This window comes from Kogia breviceps, chromosome 11 (assembly GCF_026419965.1).
Source record: "Kogia breviceps isolate mKogBre1 chromosome 11, mKogBre1 haplotype 1, whole genome shotgun sequence".
NCBI lineage: Eukaryota > Metazoa > Chordata > Mammalia > Artiodactyla > Physeteridae > Kogia > Kogia breviceps.
Genome location: NC_081320.1, coordinates 84,725,398 through 84,746,216, shown reverse-complemented (window position 1 = coordinate 84,746,216; position 20,819 = coordinate 84,725,398). Strand labels below are relative to the sequence as shown.

The 20,819-nt window shown below is 37.6% G+C and overlaps 1 protein-coding gene across 14 annotated transcripts in view; it reads left to right on the top strand.

Moving 5' to 3' along the window:
* The window catches only part of NCOA1 (nuclear receptor coactivator 1), a 260,566-nt gene that overhangs the window by 195,556 nt on the left and 44,191 nt on the right, over positions 1-20,819 (top strand). For all 14 annotated transcript variants that reach the window (XM_067007989.1, XM_067007981.1, XM_067007992.1 and 11 more), the window contains 3 exons: positions 2,472-2,652; positions 11,635-11,752; positions 12,809-12,977. In XM_067007989.1, the coding sequence (XP_066864090.1) occupies positions 2,472-2,652; positions 11,635-11,752; positions 12,809-12,977 (468 nt within the window). The remainder of the gene's footprint in view (positions 1-2,471; positions 2,653-11,634; positions 11,753-12,808; positions 12,978-20,819) is intronic.

Here is a 20,819-nt window from a genome sequence, read left to right as displayed (position 1 = left end):
GAACTCTGATATGTAACTACATTTGGGAACCTCTGATGTAAATGAAATGAGAGAGAAATGTGAGGAGGTGGAAAAAGCTGCCTAGTCTGGCTTGCTTTGCTATTTAATTTCCTTTGAAGCATTTTTTAAAGTCTTTTTCCTTCTCATCTGATTCTAACTGCCCTCAATCCACAACCCCCATCAGAATAGGGACTTTGAGTATTCCGGGTAGTAGGGTATATAACATGCCCTGAAACAGAAGTAAATACAAATAAACCTTTGCGTAAATTGTTGTGGATCAGGAACCTCTGTGTTTAGTTTGGGGTAGGGGGTGGAGTGAAAAGTAATAGGCAGCTTCATTTATTGAATAATTGCTGTGGACTCTGAAGGAATTTAAGAAAAACAAAAAATGTGATTCCTCCCTGCTAGGAGCTTGTACATTATTTAGGCAGAATATAGACATACATGAAATAGCTGAAAATGTATTCACAAAGCAGTTTAGTAATAAGACTCTTCATTGTGAAACAAGATTCACACTTAGTACGAATAGGTCCTACAGTTTCTTGAGTCAGCTTTATTTTCTGCCCTCATCTCACAGAAGTCTCTCTCTTCCCTCAGGCATACTGCATTCTAGGCACATGGAAGCCCTTGCCATTCCTGGGATAAGCCATGTCTCTTCTAAGCATCTTCTGCCTTGCTCTCCTTTCTATGTCTGCTGAACTCCTCATCCTTCACAAACAATTCAGACATCATTTCTGTAAAGCCTTCCCCAGTAGCCTTAGTTAAACATTGCCTTCCTCTCCACTCATAGTGCTCGGTATTGTCTCTATTTACTATAACACTATTTGGGTTATTTCTTTACATGTGTGCTGTTTGAGAAGGCTGTCTCTTGGTACAACTAAACTAGTGCTGTGTTTCTAAGCTGAAAAACAGCTTTAAATAATAACTATGTTAAAAATCTCATGCTTTAAAATTAACTTTAAAAGTAACAGCTTTATAAGAAAATACCATTGTGTACAATCTTGGCACATCTGTTTTAGTGCACATGTACATGCATTTCTGCTGAGTTTATACCTGGGAGTGGAATTGCAAGATCGTAAAATATGTATGTGTTCATCTTTAGTAGATAATGCCAGTTTTCCTAGTGTGTGAGAATTCCTTCTAGTTGTTCCATGTCCTTGTTAATACTTGCTGTTGTCAATCTTTTAAATTTTAGCTGTTCTGGGGTCTGTGTAGTGATATTTCATAGTTTTAATTTGCCTTTCCCTGGTAAACATTTATTGGTCATTTGGATATCTTCTTTTGTAAATAGCCTGTTCAAGTGTTTTGCCCATTTTCCCAATATGTTATATTTTTCCTCTTGACCTATAAGAGTTTTTTATGCATTTTGGGTCAGTCCTTTATTGTTTATATATTTGCAGATATCTTCTCTATGTTGTGCCTTGCCTTTTCTTTCTCTTAATGGTGCTTTTTGTTGGAGTGAAGTTCTTCATTTTAACGTAGTTCAATTTGTCAGTTTTTTCCTTTATTGTTAGTACTTTTTGCACGTGCCACAAAAGACATGTTCAAAAATAGTCCTAGTAGTTTAACTTGTATTAGCCAAAACCCAGAAAAATTCCCAAATCCATTACAGTAGAATTGATAAATATATTGTAGCATATTCATACAATGAGATACTATTCAGCAACAAAAACAAAGTGATCTACTGCTAATTGCGACAAGGTGTCTAAACTTCAGAAATGTAACGTTAAGTGAAAGAAGCCAGACTTTTAAAAAATACATACATGTAATTCTGTTACACAATCTAGAAAGAAATTTTTGTTGAAGTAAATAATGAAACCCAAATAGGTAGACATTTTATGTTGATGAATTATTTTAAGGTAACCATAGTGGAATAATACTGTGAAATAAAGGTCAGTTTTCTCCTGTGCATAGCCACAGACAGATGTAGGAACTCCCTACCTATGCTAGAAGATCTGTTTCTTATTCTAGTAAGTCCTTGAGTGGGAAATGACCTTTCTGGGATCTTTCAAGCTAATATTTATGAAAAATTTTCCCACACTTTAAAAAATTATTTTAAAAAACAGTGTATGTTTTGCACCATCATAAAGTAAGCCATTTTATAAAATTTTGAAAAATATGACAGAAGATAATCACCCATGATGCTATCGTCGTAACACAGTACTCTCGATATTTCTTTCCAGTTCAGTCTTTTTCCAGTGCATACATTTTATACCGAGATATAGTAGATAAACACTATGTGTACGTTATCTTATATCCTGTAGTATATTAATATCATAAGTGTCCACATTTTGTTCCAGTGTTAGGTCCTGTTATTTCATTGAGACCTCAATCTTTCTAATTATTTCTTCTTTCTTCATTCTCTCATAGTCACACTCAATTCATATAGTTTAAAGGAACAACTTGTTTTCTACATTGTTTCAGGTGAAAGTGTAGAATGTATTTCCTCTAACTTTGGTTTCCGTTCTTAGTTTACAGCTGATCTTGACCAGTTTGATCAGTTACTACCCACGCTGGAGAAGGCAGCACAGTTGCCAGGCTTATGTGAGACAGAGAGGATGGATGGTGCGGTCACCACTGTAGCCATCAAATCGGAGATCCTGCCAGCTGCACTTCAGACCACCACTGCCAGATCCACTTCCAGGCTGAATAGTATGTGTTGGGGACAGAACTTCATTTTAAATGTTTAATGATAATATGGATTAGTGCTTTGTCTCTCATCATTATTGCACAGACCTTTTGTTTGTTGAGAGCGAAATATCTTTTCATTAATGCCACTATTAGTAATACACAGTTACTTTCAGACATATGAACCTCACTCATCATGTCTATTTTAAGTTATAATATAACCTCTACTTTTTTGTAGTTGATGTTAAGGTGAGAAGTTGATGTTAAGGAGAGCAATTTTGTGTTCTTGCCCAAAACATTCCATAGTAGGACTTTTCAGAAATATAGTATTGGATCAGATTATGTTTCCCAAAGTGTATTCCTTGAACACTAGTCCTATGAAAAAAAGGATTTTGCGCTAACATACACTGGGCAAATGCTACGTGACATATACACCATTCCTCTATTAAAATTCCACAGTGTGTATTAAAGGTTTTAGGAAGTCCTGTATTAGGTGAACTAGTTTATATATTTTAAAAATTGTTTTGCTTTATCTTTGTGCCAGTTCATCGTTTTTTAATTTAAAACAAAATTTTATACAATTTTTTTAAAGTTTACACTCCATTTACAATTATTACAGAATATTGACTATATTCCCCATGTTGTACAATACATCCTTGTAGCCCGTCTTACAAGTTAAATTTAATTTAAAGATTTCTTTAACCCAGCATTTGCCAAACTTTTCTTGATTATAGAATTCCTTTTCTCAAGTAATACATGTTACCCACAGAATGAGTTTTTCATGGGGCACTGTTTAGGAGACATCTATGTTGAAATAGGTCATGACTCCTCTAGCCCATGTTAGCATTCTCCTACTTAAGAGACACTTTGAATAGTATACTTCCAATTCATGAAGATAGTTTTCACCCATCAGACTTTGAAGTTGAAAAAAATAGTGGTGATAATTCCATTGTGTGACCTTGAAAGTGAAGGAAACTAACAAGCTCACTTTCAAAATTTGCCTGTCCTCTTCTCATGGGACCAGATGTGGGCCTTGCTTATTTCAGTCTGACTACAGCTTTTAGCTGGCATGACACAATTCCCAAAAGCTTACCAAGATTTCCAGACATCTGGAAAGAAAAATCTCAAGTCATCTCTGACATTTTTGGAAGCAGTGTTTCAGCTGACCAGAACACTAGATGAGAGCAAGAGCCTAGGTTCAAGTCTCATATTTCCCGTTTATTAACGGTAATACCTTAAGCACATGAATTTTCTGAGTCTCATTCTTATTATCTGCAAAATAAGAATGAGATGAAACAACTTCAGAAGTCTTCTGATTGAAATAGAGAGTCCAGACTCTGGGATATCTGGCACAGTTGGGGAAACAATGAGGTGTAAGGCTAAGAGGAGATAAAATGAAAGTCTGCATATTGATTGGTTTCATCCTTATCCTTTCCCTTCCAATGTGGGAGACTGGAGGGGTTATCTCAGGAGATACCAAATGGCCAGAAAGAAGATGTCTGGATATTGGTATGTATGGGGAAATCCCTAAAATGCAAAGGTCATGCTACCATCTAAGCATCCAACGGTGAAGGCTTCCAGCAGACACAAGCCTCACACTGAGCCTAACCAGTCAGTGTTTTAGAACACTGTGTCTGTTTAGAATAGACACAGCCAAAGATAATCAGGACTTTGAAGGAAGTCTGTAACTTGAAAGAGAGCAAACAAAACAAGGTCGATCTTAACTTTTTCTTCCCTGCTTTCTATATGTCTTTTTGTCTTTTTGTTCTTTCTGACAGCTTTTCTCAGCTTTATTTTCTAATGTTTCTCTTGCAATTAAAAAATTTTGCATATCTAATTTCCAAAAATTCTTTCTTGCTTTTTGTCCCTTTTTTTCTTCCCATGTTATTCATGGATGAAATATCTTTTCAAAAATTTTTTAGTCTATACACTGATTGTATACTTCCTTTGCATACTCTTTTTTTGTTTGTCTGACAGGTCCTAGAAGATATACTTCAGTGAACAGGGAGAAAACCAAAAAAGAAAAACAGGGTCCAGGGGAAACGGGATCTGAAGGGAAGTCCAGGAATGATCAGCAAGATTAGAGAACAACCAGTGTTGATTAGAGCAGGGGGCCTGAGTCCTCTGGAAAGGCGGCCTCCAAGGGAGAAATTAAATTTATCTCTTTGAGTTTATAGGAAATATTAATGATAGATTTATGTCAAAAATATTGATGCATCTAAAAAGTTCTCCTAGAAAAGCAGGAAAATGAAAAAAAAGATAATTAAAAAAAAAAAAATAAGATAATTGTTAACTCCAGAAAAAAGAAATCATGATATAAGAAAGGATGTCTGAACATAGTACACGACATGACTTAGCAGTGAGTAATATTTGTGTAGTCGTAAGAATCTAAATATTAACTTTTTATTTTATAAAGAACTGTGATCTCTGTTAGGGAATTGAGGGCACAGGAGGTAATAAGAGAGGTGATGTGAGAGAACTAAAACGCCATCTATCATGACGGGGAGTCAGAAATCTAAAATGGAGATATTTTAGAAATAATTAGGCAAATGCTAAAGAAAACAGCTACACAAGTTGTGAATGGTTGCCTCTGTTGAAAGGGAAATAATTAAAGGATTGGAAGGGGCAAGACAGGAAACTGCTTTCATTCATGATAGGCCTTTTGGTCCTGACTTTTAAATTTATGTATATGTGTTAATTTGATGAAAATTAAAGTTAATAAAAATAGAAGGGGGACTTCCCTGGTAGAGCAGTGGTTAAGAATCTGCCTGCCAATTCAGGGGACATGGGTTCAAGCCCTGATCTGGGAAGATCCCACATGCCGTGGAGGTACTAAGCCACGACTAATGAGCCTGCGCTCTAGAGCCCGCGAGCCACAACTACTGAGCCTGTGTGCCACAACTACTGAAGCCTGTGCACCTAGAGCCTGTGCTCGGCAACACAAGAAGCCATCACAGTGAGAAGCCTGCACACCTCTAGGAAGAGTGGACCCTGCTTGCTGCAACTAGAGAAGGCCGTGTGCAACAAGACCCAATGCAACCAAAAATAAATAAATAAATAAATTAATTAATTAAAAATAAAAATAGAAGGTGTCTTCTAGCTCTACAAGTCTGTGAAAGTGGAGTGTTTTTCATTCATAATCTGTCTTGAGGCAAATAGCTCTTTTTTCTTTCTTGAGATTTCCTCCCCTGAATACAGCTCCATGTATAAAAGTTTGTAAATAGGCCAGAATCTGTTAAACCCTGTGCTGTAGTATTGCTGAAGGCCAGAAGCATAGAGGGGAAGAAGTTGAGGTAAATGAGGGGAAGGTGATAGCTGCAGACAGTGTTTACAAAGTTTCCATACCGACAAGAAAAAAGGTTTCAAGAGGCATAAGGCTAAGGAAACAAGTTGGGCAGGAGAAAGGAAAAGATAACAAAAGACTGGAGAAGGAAAAAGAAAGAAAAAAAGAAGATGAGGACAAAAATATGATAGCTTATAAAGGGAAGAGAACAGCCTCTGATTCTGTGCCCCCTCTAGCATCTACACTGCCCACCACTACATTTCACTAGAGCCAGAGTCCATTATCCAGTAGCTGATTCCATGTCTAGACCTTGTGCCCAAAGGTCTCACATAAGACAGTTTAATTATCATAGTATTTCACCACCTGAGATATACCTATTAGAACTTCTGGATCTATCTGCCATGTCACTTATCTTTTCTGTCATACTTTGCACTGTATTCTGAGAGAGTCTCTGGGCCAGATTTTCTGGATCAAAACTGAATCTTCAACCATATCCATTCTGCTCTTCAGTCCATCTATTGAGTTCTTTTAATTATGGCGATCACGTTTTTAGAAATTTTTTTTCATAGAAGTCTATTACCATTTATGTATATGATAGACTTTTTTTTTTTTTTTGCGGTACGCGGGCCTCTCACTGTTGTGGCCTCTCCCGTTGCGGAGCACAGGCTCCAGACACGCAGGCTCAGTGGCCATGGGTCACAGGCCTAGCTGCTCCGCAGCATGTGGGATCTTCCCGGACCAGGGCACGAACCCGTATGCCCTGCATCCGCAGGCGGACTCTCAACCACTGCACCACCGGGGAAGCCCTATGATAGACTTTTAAATCTGTGTTATGATAAATTTAGCATATTACTTTAGGGCTCATCTATTTTCTGTAACAACCCTTTTTCCTTCAAAGTTTCTTTCTTTCTTTGTCAAATTTGCTATCTTTCTTTTCTGCTGTTGACTTTTCTTGAATGTTTGGTAAATCAGGGCTGTCTGTCCATATATACTGAAAAAGACCTAGAATGAAACATCTTGGTAGCTAGAGTGTTTCTTTAGCTAAATTGAGAGGCCTTTTGCTCTGGCAGTGAATGTAGGTTCTGATTATAGAGGCCCTGATTCTTAGTTGTCTGTTGTGAAGGAGTGGGGGTTGGTGATGGGGAACTCCCTCATGGCAGCCCTCACACCCACTTTGGGAGATTCCCTGGGCAGAACTCCCACACTGAGTCATGTACTCACCACTCTAATCCCATGGGCAGATGCCAGAGTCAGCTGCACTCAGAGCAGGGCCTGGGGACAGCTGTTCAGTTGTCCTTTAATTATCCCAGCAATCACCCGTGGCCTGTTCCTTTACACGCTCGAATGACCACTGAACCTGGAGTTGTTCTAGTGTTCTTCTGAGGAAAAAAAACCCTTTTTGGAAAATCTCCTCTTTGTCCTGATGTAAAGTTTTTAGTTTAGGTCAATTTCACCATCAGTTTTATCTTTCCATCTGTTTGATTTTTCAGAAATTCTTCATTGTTCTGGTCAGCTGCCATGCTGCTTCTTTTGCCTCTCCTTCAGCTGTAGATTTGGTTTCCCCTTTTAATTTCTTTTGTTTCAGTGATAATTTTACACATCAGATAAAATAGAGGGGCTTCCCTGGTGGAACAGTGGTTGAGAGTCCGCCTGCCGATGCAGGGGACACGAGTTCATGCCCCGGTCCGGGAAGATCCCACATGCCGTGGAGCGGCTAGGCCCATGAGCCATGGCCGCTGAGCCTGCACGTCCAGAGCCTGTGCTCCACAACGGGAGAGGCCACAGCGGTGAGAGGCCCGCGTACCGCAAAAAAAAAAAAAAAGATATATTTCACATTGAACCAGAAATTTTCCTTAGATCTATTTACATATGAGGAAACTAAGGTCATAAGTTCCAGAGAAAGAAAACAAAACACAAACAAAAACTTGCCCAAAGTTATCCAGTTAGTATGTGCAGAACCAGGATTTAAATTTCAGTCTGCCTGGTTCAGAACACATTGTTTATATGCACGCACACAACTATGCAGTGTGACCAAGTGATTTAAATAATTTTGTTAGAAATGTACTACAAGAGCACATCAAGAGACAACTTAGGAGGACGTTGATCAAAATATACATAATGTGCTGTCTTGGCAGTACCTTCAGAACCTCTACTGTGTCCTTTTGACCATCTTTAAATTTCTATCCCGTGAGGGTGGATTTGACTTTTGAAGTTTTGTGAAGTTATTTGGAGCCAAATTTGTTGATCTGAAAAGAATAATACTTTTTAAAACATCAGAACCAAAATTAGATATAGTTATAAGGAGAAGTATTTTCTTGAAGGACTTGTATACTGGTTAAGACAGTTCTAGAAGAATTCCAAAAATATTTGAACATGGCAACATCACTGAAGTAAGGAATGACCTACTGAGGTGCTTGTTTTTATGTTCTATGAACATACAGATTCTGAGATGATTATTTTTAAAATCTTACTAATCTGTAGTACATTAATAGTGTTCATAACTCTAAAAATAAATGTTTCACATAAAACATTTTCAGTACTTAAAAACTCCATTTTTAGTTCCCTGTTTCTGAGGTTGTGTTTAGTGTGTTGTGGCTATCAGTAGGCATCTTTTGCTAGTACAAAACTATAATGAATAATCTTATGTAGAGACAGTTGACCACATTTGAGAGTATATCCGAAATATAAATTCTGAACAGAATTGCTGGGTCAAAGGGTAGACAGATTTTGCCAAATGGCCTTTCTTATGCCAGTTTACACTCTAACTGATAATGTTCCTCTTTCCACACATCCTTTCTAATAAGTTGAATTATGCACTTTCTGATCTTTGCCAATTTGATGCGTTTTTTTAAAGTATCTCAATGTAGTTTTAATCTGTATTTCTTTTATTGTGAATTAGGTTGATCATTTTTCAGTGATTTCATGTGACCTGTTTATATTCTCTGACCATGTATCTATTGGGCTATTCAGTTTTTATCTTATTGATTTATAGTTCTTTTGTATAGTTATTAGTCACATAAAACATTGTAACTGCTGTGCGTAGTTAACAGCCAAATATGTAACGCAAAACTGAACCAGAAGTCTCTTTACCAACAGCTGAAGAAAATTAACTGTGAACATCACAATCACTAGATGCTGAATCAACTCTTAGTGGAGTAAAGTGTGCAAAAGCCACTCTCTTGATTAGACAATGCTTTCTACTTTGCAGAAGTTTTTAAATTTTTTAATAATATAAGGGTTTTTTAAGCTGGAATCACTGTGGCTCATGGGGATATAAAGTTTTCTTTTAACCATGTTTAAAATGGAGAAAATATGATGTTGAGCTCTTTGCTCAGATGATTAAAAACAAAACAAAACATTAATAGCTTAGGAATCGCTAAGAGCTTGTTTCCTACCCCGGCTTCAGCTCCCTCTCTCCAACAGAGACTAGTAAATGCAGTAATGCGTCCCTTTAAAAATTACTATGCCTGTCTTGTGTAACATATATACATACTTACTCATGTTTGCAATAGAGACACAAACATGACCAAAAATAGTAGGTTTATTCCCTGGACAAAGAGAGATAAAGTGTGTATTTCGTAAAACATTCCAGCAAATCCTCGAGTTTTTTTATGTAAGTGAGTTTCTAAAGGAAGTCCTAAAAGGTTTAAGTGACTTTTAGAATAAAAACCAACTTCTTTTAAGCATACAGCCTATGCAAACAAAGCTTTTAATTGAATCAGTGATTGATTTCTTTGTATTTCCCCCCCCTTTTCACCAAATTTAGCACGTGAATCTTTATTTTGAAAATATTTTATCCAACTTGTTTTCTTAACCTTTTTTCCCATCAAGACTACTAAAATGAGATACTGTGTCCTATTACTGAGTCAAATAAACTATCCTGTAATACTAAGTATTGATGGTAGACAGCCATATAAATTTTCTTTGACTCTTAAATATAATTATTTTGTTTAGGTTAGATTTCTAAAATGGAATAAGATTGAAAAATTAATGTGTGGAGCAGAGCAATGAGACAGCTTTACATAATCTTTGACCAACTTCCTGACTGAAGTAATGAGAGGAATTAAGTGATGACTTTCCTATCACCGTTTATTGTTGTTGTTTGGTGTTTTTTTGTTTGCTTTGTGTTTTTTTTCCCAGAACCCTTTAGAATTTGATTTCTCTATCATTTGTCATGATAAAGAAGACAAGTTTAATTGCAGGCTATAATTCTTTGCATGTAGAAGTGAATGTGCTTTTGTATGGACTCCTATATTTCATTCATACTAAATATTGAGTATATTTCACATAAAAGTGAGCCTAACATGTTTTGTGTAGTTAATAATGATCAGTATCCAGCAGTAAATAAATTTGAGGAGCATCCTTAAATCTATTTATTCTCCATTCATTAGGATGAGGAATTCTACCTAATTATGTTTTTTCTTAAGCCACCAAGGCTTTCTTAGTTTTTGTTTTTAGTTTGCTAGGGCTGCCATAATAATAAAATACCACAGACCACTAGTATTTTACTGCCAGAAATTTATTTTCTCACAATCTGAAGGCTTGAAGTCCAAGGTTAAGGGATTAGCAGGTTTGGTGTCTTCTGAGGCCTCTCTCACTAGCTTGCAGATGGCTTCCTTCTTACTATGTCCTCATGGCCGTCCCTCTGTCTGTGTTGTCTGCGTCCTGATCACCTCTTCTTTTAAGAACCCCAGTCATATTAAATTAGAGCCCACCCTAACGACTCTATTTTAACTTAGTCACTTCACTCAAAGCCCTGTCCCCAAATACAGTAATATTCTGAAGTACTAGAGGTTAAGTCTTCAACATATGAATTTTATTCTCTTTAGAGATTACAAATAACCATGAGAAACACTAAAAGAAAATAAAGTAATCCTTAATCTCACAACCTAAAATCTACCAAGGATATATAGCCTATGAGCATTTTTTCTATTAATATATATGAAATAGCTTATAAGAACAGAATCATCCTGAACATGTCTTGGATTATACTTTTTTTCTTCTTCATTTATCAGCATGTTATAAATATCTATACTATAATTCATTAATCAGTCAGCAAATTTCTGGTATTTAGGTTATTTACAGTTCTTTCCTACTATAAATAGTACAGAAATAAACCAAAAAAATTGCCCACACAAAAACGTTCTAAAGTGCACAAACTATTTTCTTCTATTACAAGACATAATTCAACCCCTTTTTTCATTCATCATTATAGACATCAATTAATTATACTGTTATTGTACAGCTATGTTCTCAGTTAACAACTGTAGAGTTTTGTCCCCAGACTGCAGTGCCCTTTAGTTTCTGTTCCTGCCTTTTATAGAACATATTTTATCTTTTACTTGCGGCTCTCATTTTATGACAGTAACATTGTCCCTACTTATAGCATATTCTAATATGGTGCAGACTGAATAAGCAGTTAACCAAATTGTTATGATTGTCTTTAAAATAAATAATTTCAGACAAAGTCCTAAGTGATTCTCTTATGGTAATATATAAAAACTTTTAACATCAGACTTCCTTTTCTCACTTTCTCATTTACTTATTATGTGGTCACATTCTAGATAATTTAAGTTTCTGAATAAGTGACTTTTGTATCACTGAGGTAGTATTTTATAGGGGAAATCTCACTCTACTGTACAATATATAACTTCTTAAAAGTATTATCATCTTATCTTCCATTGTAATATGTCCTGACTTCTTACCTTTTCTTCTTTAACCAGGATTACCTGAGCTGGAATTGGAAGCAATTGATAACCAGTTTGGACAACCAGGAAGTGGTGATCAGGTTCCATGGACAAATAATACAGTGACAGCTGTAAATCAGAATAAGCCAGAGGAGTGAGTAATACATTTTGTATATTATGAAGTATCAGATACCAACTTCTACAGCAAAGAACTACTTTTCCCAAACTAGTTCTTGGGACCTGTGGATGAATTGGCCTCAGCACAACAACTATGTTGCTCTTTGTTTTGTCCAGCTTTTCTCTTTGTTTGGAGCAAGAGTGGATAAGAAGGGAAGGTACTTTCCACATCTACTCAATGTCCCGTCTTAATTGGAATTTAATTTCTTAATCCACACAGGTAGCTCCATTCCAACACATAGACTATATCTCATATAGAGCAACCAAAGGATGAGTAGGTCATATTGAGTGTGGAGCCTTAACTGTGAATTATAGTCCCATTTACCTTCCCAAAAGAAGAATCCTTGTAATTATATTATTATACAAGTAGTATTAATACTAGTATTATCTTCTATGTATTTCTAAGTTTTATGCATCAGTTGGTATCAGTTTGGATTAGACTACGTATTTCCTACATGTAATCAACAATTTATTGCTTAACACTGAGCATGTTGCATTTTTCTAGTTTGATTTCTTTTGTAAATGATAATCATGTCATATTATCAATATAATTTGATCATCTTTGAAAGTTAAGTAATATAATGTGTACTGTTTTGATTATGGTTCAATTATCAATAATTAATGGCACCCATAGAATAAATTGTATAAATCTTGATATAGACTAAATGATTTTTTTCTGAGTTTTTGGTTGATTTTTATTTTTTTACTTCTGTTAAAACTTATTTTCTCTTAACTATGTTTGGTTAATTTTTCAGGCTATTTCTGTAAGCTAACATGAAGACTATGCAAACAAAATTCAATGATTGACAAAATAATGAAAAATATATTCAAGCTACATACCAAACATTCATAAATTTTTGTCCATTAAGTATAGAAAATTTCATTGCATAAGAATTGGTTAAAAAAGCATCTCAACAGAGAATTTCCTAGAACTACATTTGCATATATATGTGTGTGTGTGTATTTGCATTCTTAAGGTTGAATACTTACTTGCTATATCAGTCTTAAACTTTCTTATCTTTTGATTCTGCAGCCAGTGCATTAGTTCACAGTTAGATGAGCTTCTCTGTCCACCAACAACAGTCGAAGGAAGAAATGATGAGAAGGCTCTTCTTGAACAGCTGGTATCCTTCCTTAGTGGCAAAGATGAAACTGAGCTAGCTGAACTAGACAGAGCTCTGGGAATTGACAAACTTGTTCAGGTATTTACTAAAGTTGGCATTATTTAAATGATGGAGCCCTGAAAGCTACAAAATTATTTTTAAGCAAGACTTTTTCGTATTACTCTCACTGTGTTTTAGCTGTTTTATAATTTACCCTTGTGAAAGTTATCAAAATACATAATAGTTAAATAATGGACTTTTAAAACAAAAATATCATAATAATTAGAATTAGAAATAATTAGAATTAGAGAGTTTTAGCCTTTTACTATGGAACATAATCTTAGAAGCTCCCCCTAGAATAGAATCCATATTTTATATCATCACTTCTTATTTTAGGACTTAATTTGTCCTTCATTCATGCTACCCTTCAACCTATGTTCCATGACATTCTAACTTCCGGGTTAGCATTTTTCAGAGTTTGTAGTTAAAAGATCACTTTAGTGCATCATGACCATTATTTTTTTTTTGACATCTTTATTAGAGTATAATTGCTTTACAATGGTATGTCAGTTTCTGCTTTATAACAAGGTGAATCAGTTATACATATACAAATGTCCCCATATTTCTTCCCTCTTGCATCTCCCTCCCTCCTACCCTCCCTATCCCACCCCTCTAGGTGGTCACAAAGCACCGAGCTGATCTCCCTGTGCTATGCTGCTGCTTCCCACTCTAGCTATCTGTTTTACGTTTGGTAGTGTATATATGTCCATGCCACTCTCTCACTTTGTCCCAGGTTACCCTTCCCCCTCCCCGTATCCTCAAGTCCATTCTCTAGTAGGTCTGCATCTTTGTTCCAGTCTTGCCCGTAGTTTCTTCTGACCATTTTCTTTTTTTTTTTAGATTCCATATATATGTGTTAGCATACGGTATTTTTCTCTTTCTGACTTACTTCACTCTCTATGACAGTCTGTAGGTCCATCCCCCTCACTACAAATAACTCAGTTTCATTCCTTTTTATGGCTGAGTAATATTCCATTGTATATATGTGCCACATCTTCTTTATCCATTCATCTGCTGATGGACACTTAGGTTGCTTCCAGGTCCTGGCTATTGTAAATAGAGCTGCAATGAACATTTTGGTACATGACTCTTTTTCAATTCTGGTTTTCTCAGGGTATATGCCCAGTAGTGGGATTGCTGTGTCGTATGCTAGTTCTATTTTTAGTTTTTTAAGGAACCTCCATACTGTTCTCCATAGTGGCTGTATCAATTTACATTCCCACCAACAGTGCAAGAGAGTTCCCTTTTTTCTCGACACCCTCTGCAGCATTTATTGTTTCTAGATTTTTTGATGATGGTCATTCTGACTGGTGTGAGATAATCTCATTGTAGTTTTGACTTGCATTTCTCTAATGATTAATGATGTTGAGCATTCTTTCATGTGTTTGTTGGCAATCTGTATATCTTCTTTGGAGAAATGTCTATTTAGGTTTTCTGCCCATTTTTGGATGGGGTTGTTTGTTTTTTTGATATTGAGCTTCATGAGTTGCTTGTATGTTTTAGAGATTAATCCTTTGTCAGTTGCTTCATTTGCAAATATTTTCTCCCATTCTGAGGGTTGTCTCTCATCTTGTTTATGGTTTCCTTTGCTGTGCAAGAGCTTTTAAGTTTCATTTGGTCCCGTTTGTTTATTTTTGTTTTTATTTCCCTTTCTCTAGGAGGTGGGTCAAAAGGATCTTGCTGTGATTTATGTCATAGAGTGTCCTGCCTATGTTTTCCTCTAAGAGTTTGATGGTGTCTGGCCTTACATTTAGGTCTTTAATCAATTTTGAGTTTATTTTTGTGTATGGTGTTAGGGGGTGTTCTAATTTCATTCTTTTACATGTAGCTGTCCAGTTTTCCCAGCACCACTTATTGAAGAGGCTGTCTTTTCTCCACTGTATATTCTCGCCTCCTTTATCAAAGATAAGGTGACCATATGTGCGTGGATTTATCTCTGGGCTTTCTATTCTGTTCCATTGATTTATATTTCTGTTTTTGTGCCAGTACCATCCTGTCTTGATTACTGTAGCTTTGTAGTTTAGTCTGAAGTTAGGGAGCCTAATTCCTCCAGCTCCGTTTTTCTTTCTCAGGATTGCTTTGGCTGTTCATGGTCTTTTGTGTTTCCATACAAATTGTGAAATTTTTTGCTCTAGTTCTGTGAAAAATGCCAGATAGGGATTGCATTGAATCTGCTTTGGGTAGTAGAGTCATTTTCACAATGTTGATTCTTCTAATCCAAGAACATGGTATATCTCGCCATCTATTTGTATCATCTTTAATTTCTTTCATCAGTGTCTTATAATTTTCTGCATACAGGTCTTTTGTCTCCTGAGGTAGGTTTATTCCTAGATATTTTATTCTTTTTGTTGCAATGGTAAATGGGAGTGTTTTCTTAATTTCACTTTCAGATTTTTCATCATTAGTGTATAGGAATGCAAGAGATTTCTATGCATTAATTTTGTATCCTGCTACTTTACTAAATTCATTGATTAGCTCTAGTAGTTTTCTGGTAGCATCTTTAGGATTCTCTATGTATAGTATCATGTTATCTGCAAACAGTGACAGCTTTACTTCTTCTTTTCCAATTTGGATTCCTTTTATTTCCTTTTTGTCCCTGATTGCTGTGGCTAAAACTTGCAAAACTATGTTGAATAATAGTGATGAGAGTGGGCAACCTTGTCTTGTTCCTGATTTTAGTGGAAATGGTTTCAGTTTTTCACCATTGAGAACAATGCTGGCTGTGGGTTTGTCATATATGGCCTTTATTATGTTGAGGAAATTTCCCTCTATGCCTACTTTCTGGAGGGTTTTTATCATAAATGGGTGTTGAATTTTGTCAAAAGCTTTCTCTGCATCTATTGAGATGATCATATGGTTTTTCTCCTTCAGTTTGTTGATACGGTGTATCACATTGATTGATTCGCATATGTGGAAGAATCCTTGAATTCCTGGGATAAACCCCCCTTGATCATAATGTATGATCCTTTTAATGTGCTGTTGGATTCTGTTTGCTAGTATTTTGTTGAGGATTTTTGCATCTATGTTCATCAGTGATATTGGTCTGTAGTTTTCTTTCTTTGTGACATCTTTCTCTGGTTTTGGTATCAGGGTGATGGTGGCCTCGTAGAATGAGTTTGGGAGTGTTCCTTCCTCTGCTGTATTTTGGAAGAGTTTGAGAAGGATAGGTGTTAGCTCTTCTCTAAACGTTTGATAGAATTCGCCTGTGCAGCCATCTGGTCCTGGGCTTTTGTTTGTTGGAAGATTTTTAATCACAGTTTCAATTAAAGTGCTTGTGATTGGTCTGTTCATATTTTCTGTTTCTTCCTGGTTCAGTCTTGGCAGGTTGTGCATTTCTAAGAATTTGTCCATTTCTTCCAGGTTGTCCATTTTATTGGCATACAGTTGCTTGTAGTAATCTCTAATAATCTTTTGTATTTCTGCAATGTCAGTTGTTACTTCTTTTTCATTTCTAAGTCTATTGGTTTGAGTCTTCTCCCTTATTTTCTTCATCAGTCTGGCTAATGATATATCAATTTGGTTTATCTTCTCAAAGAACCAGCTTTTAGTTTTATTGATCTTTGCCATTGTTTCCTTCATTTCTTTTTCATTTATTTCTGATCTGATCTTTATGATTTCTTTCCTTCTGCTAACTTTGGGGGTTTTCTTGTTCTTCTTTCTCTAATTGCTTGGGGTGTAAGGTTAGGTTGTTTATTTGAGATGTTTCTTGTTTCTTAAGGTAGGCTTGTATAGCTATAAACTTCCCTCTTAGAACTGCTTTTGCTGCATCCCATAGGTTTTGGGTGATTGTGTTTTCACTGTCATTTGTTTCTAGGTATTTTTTGATTTCCTCTTTGATTTCTTCAGTGATCTCTTGGTTATTAAGTAGTGTGTTGTTTAGCCTCCATGTGTTGGTATTTCTTACAGATGTTTTTCCTGTAAATGATATCTAGTCTCATAGCATTGTGATTGGAAAAGATACTTGATACGATCTCAATTTTCTTAAATTTACCAAGGCTTGATTTGTGACCCGAGATCTGATATATCCTGGAGAATGTTCCATGAGCACTTGAGAAGAATATGTATTCTGTTGTTTTTGGATGGAATGTCCTGTAAATATCAGTTAAGTCCATCTTGTTTAATGTATCATTTAAAGCTTGTGTTTCCTTATTTATTTTCATTTTGGATGATCTGTCCATTGGTGAAAGTGAGGTGTTAAAGTCCCCTACTATGATTGTGTTACTGTCGATTTCCCCTTTTATGGCTGTTAGCATTTGCCTTATGTATTGAGGTACTCCTATGTTGGGTGCATAAATGTTTATAATTGTTATATCTTCTTCTTGGATCGATCCCTTGATCATTATGTAGTGTCCTTGTCTCTTGTGATAGTCTGTTTTAAAGTCTATTTTGTCTGATATGAGAATTGTTACTCCAGCTTTCTTTTGATTTCCATTTGCATGGAGTATCTTTTTCCATCCCCTCACTTTCAGTCTGTATGTGTCCCTAGGTCTGAAGTGTGTCTCTTGTAGACAGCATATATACGGGTCTTGTTCTTGTATCTATTCAACCAGTCTATGTCTTTTGGTTGGAGCACTTAATCCGTTTATATTTAAGGTAATTACAATATGTATGTTCCTATTACCATTTTCTTAATTGTTTTGAGTTTACTATTGTAGGTCTTTTTCTTCTCTTCTGTTTCGTGCCTAGAGAAGTTCCTTTAGCATTTGTTGTAAAGCTGGTTTGGTGGTGCTGAATTATCTTAGCTTTTGCTTGTCTGTAAAGCTTTTAATTTCTCCATCAAATCTGAATGAGATCCTTGGTGGGTAGAGTAATCTTGCTTGTAGGTTTTTCTCTTTCATCACTTTAAGTATATCATGCCATTGCCTTCTGGCTTGCAGAGTTTCTGCTGAAAGATCAGCTGTTAACCTTTTGGGGATTCCTTTATGTGTTACTTGTTGTTTTTCCCTTGCTGCTTTTAATATTTGTTCTTTGTATTTAATTTTTGATAGTTTGATTAATTTGTGTCTTGGCGTGTTTCTCCTTGGATTTTTCCTGTATGGGACTCTCTGTGCTTCCTGGACTTGATTGACTATTTCCTTTCCCATATTAGCGAAGTTTTCAACTATAATCTCTTCAAATATTTTCTCAGTCCCTTTCTTTTTATCTTCTTCTTCTGGGACCCCTATAATTTGAATGTTGGTGTGTTTAATGTTGTCCCAGAGGTCTCTGAGACTGTCCTCAATTCTTTTCAATCTTTTTTCTTTATTCTGCTCTGGAGTAGTTATTTCCACTATTTTATCTTCCAGGTCACTTATCCGTTCTTCTGCCTCAGTTATTCTGCTATTGATCCCTTCTAGAGAATTTTAAATTTCATTTATTGTGTTGTTCATCTCTGTTGGCTCTTTAGTTCTTCTAGGTCCTTGTTAAACGTTTCTTGTATTTTCTCCATTCTATTTCCAAGATTTTGGATCATCTTTACTACCATTATTCTGAATTCTTTTTCAGGTAGACTGCCTATTTCCTCTTCATTCTTTAGGTCTGTTGGGTTTTAGCCTTGTTCCTTCATCTGCTGTGTGTTTCTCTGTCTTCTCATTTTGCTTACTGTGTTTGGGGTCTCCTTTTCGCAGGCTGCAGGTTCGTAGTTTCTGTTGTTTTTGGTGTCTGTCTCCAGTGGCTAAGGTTGGTTCAGTGGGTTGTGTAGGCTTCCTGGTGGAGGGGACTAGTGCCTGTGTTCTGGTGGATGAGGCTGGATCTTGTTTTTCTGGTGGGCAGGTCCACATCTGGTGGTGTGTTTTGGGGTGTCTGTGGCCTTATTATGATTTTAGGCCGCCTCTATGCTAATGGATGGGGTTGTGTTCCTGTCTTGCTAGTTGTTTGGCATAGGTTGTCCTGCACTGTCGCTTGCTGGTCATTGAGTGGAGCTGGGTCTTGGTGTTGAGATGGAGATCTCTGGGAGATTTTCGCCGTTTGATATTACGTGGAGCTGGGAGGTCTCTTGTGGACCATTGTCCTGAACTTGGCTCTCCCACCTCAGTGGCACAGCCCTGACGCCTGGCTGGAGCACCAAGAGCCTGTCCTCCACACGGCTCAGAATAAAAGGGAGAAAAGAAAGAAAGAAAGAAAGAAAAGAAAGAAAGGAAGGAAGGAAGGAAGGAAAGAAAGAAAGAAAGAAAGAAAGAAAGAAAGAAAGAAAGAAAGAAAGAAAGAAAGAAAGAAAGAAAGAAAGAAAGAAAGAAAGAAAGAAAGGAAGGAAGGAAGGAAGGAAGGAAGGAAGGAAGGAAGGAAGGAAGGAAGGAAGGAAGAAAGGAAGGAAGAAAGAGATAAAATAAAATAAAATAAAGTTATTAAAATAAAAAATAAGTAAGAAAAAAAATTTTTTAAGTAATTAAAAAAAAACGGACAGACAGAACCCTAGGACAAATGGTAAAAGCAAAGCTGTGCAGACAAAATCTCACACAGAAGCATATACATACACACTCACAAAATGAGAAAAAGGGGAAAAAATATATATATCGTTGCTCCCAAACTCACTACCTCCTCAATTTGGGATGATTCGTCATCTATTCAGGTATTCCACAGATGCAGGGTACATCAGGTTGATTGTGGAGATTTAATCCGCTGCTCCTGAGGCTGCTGGGAGAGATTTCCCTTTCTCTTCTTTGTTCGCACAGCTCCCGGCATTCAGCTTTGGATTTGGACCCGCCTCTGCGTATAGGTCGCCAGAGGGCATCTGTTCTTCTCTCAGACAGGACCGGGTTAAAGGAGCAGCTGATTTGGGGGCTCTGGCTCACTCAGGCCGGGGGGAAGGGAGGGGCACGGAGTGCGGGGCGAGCCTGTGGCAGCAGAGGCCAGCGTGACGTTGCACCAGCCTGAGGCGTGCCATGGTTCTCCCGGGGAAGTTGTCCCTGGATCACGGGACCCTGGCAGTGGCGGGCTGCACAGGCTCCCGGGAGGGGATATGTGGATAGTGACCTGGGCTCGCACACAGGCTTCTTGGTGGCCGCAGCAGCAGCCTTAGCGTCTTATGCCCGTCTCTGGGGTGCGCGCTGATAGCCGCGGCTCACGACTGTCCCTGGAGCTCCTTTAAGCGGCGCTCTTAGTCCCCTCCCCTTGAGCACCAGGAAACAAAGAGGCAAGAAAAAGTCTCTTGTCTCTTCTGCAGCTCCAGACTTCTCCCGGACTCCCTCCCGGCTAGCCGTGGTGCACTAGTCCCCTTCAGGCTGTGTTCACGCCGCCAACCCCAGTCCTCTCCCGGCATCCTACCGAAGCCCGAGCCTCAGCTCCCAGCCCCCGCCCACCCCGGCGGGTGAGCAGACAAGCCTCTCGGGCTGGTGAGTGCTGGTCGGCACCGATCCTCTGTGCGGGAATCTCTCCGCTTTGCCCTCCCGACACCTGTTGCTGCGCTCTCCTCCGTGGCTCCGAAGCTTCCCCCTCCGCCACCCGCAGTCTCCGCCCGCAAAGGGGTTTCCTAGTGTGTGGAAACCTTTCCTCCTTCACAGCTCCCTCCCACTGGTGCAGGTCCCGTCCCTATTCTTTGTCTCTGTTTATTCTTTTTTCTTTTGCCCTACCCAAGTGCGTGGGGAGTTTCTTGCCTTTTGGGATGTCTGAGGTCTTCTGCGTTCAGTAGGTGTTCTGTAGGAGTTGTTCCATATGTAGATGTATTTCTGATGTATTTGTGGGGAGGAAGGTGATCTCTGCGTCTTACTCTTCTGTCATCTTGAAGCTCCTCCTTCTCTAATAAAGAACGCTCAGAAATTCGTGGGTGGGTCCAAGGGGGGCAGAAGGTGGCTGTGAGGTCAGCTGGTGGCCACAGTTATTACATGGCTCCCGCTGATGGGTCTGTAATTCTATGTGGAATAGTGAATAAAAGGGTCAGTTCATCCTAAGGTTCCTATGATTCAC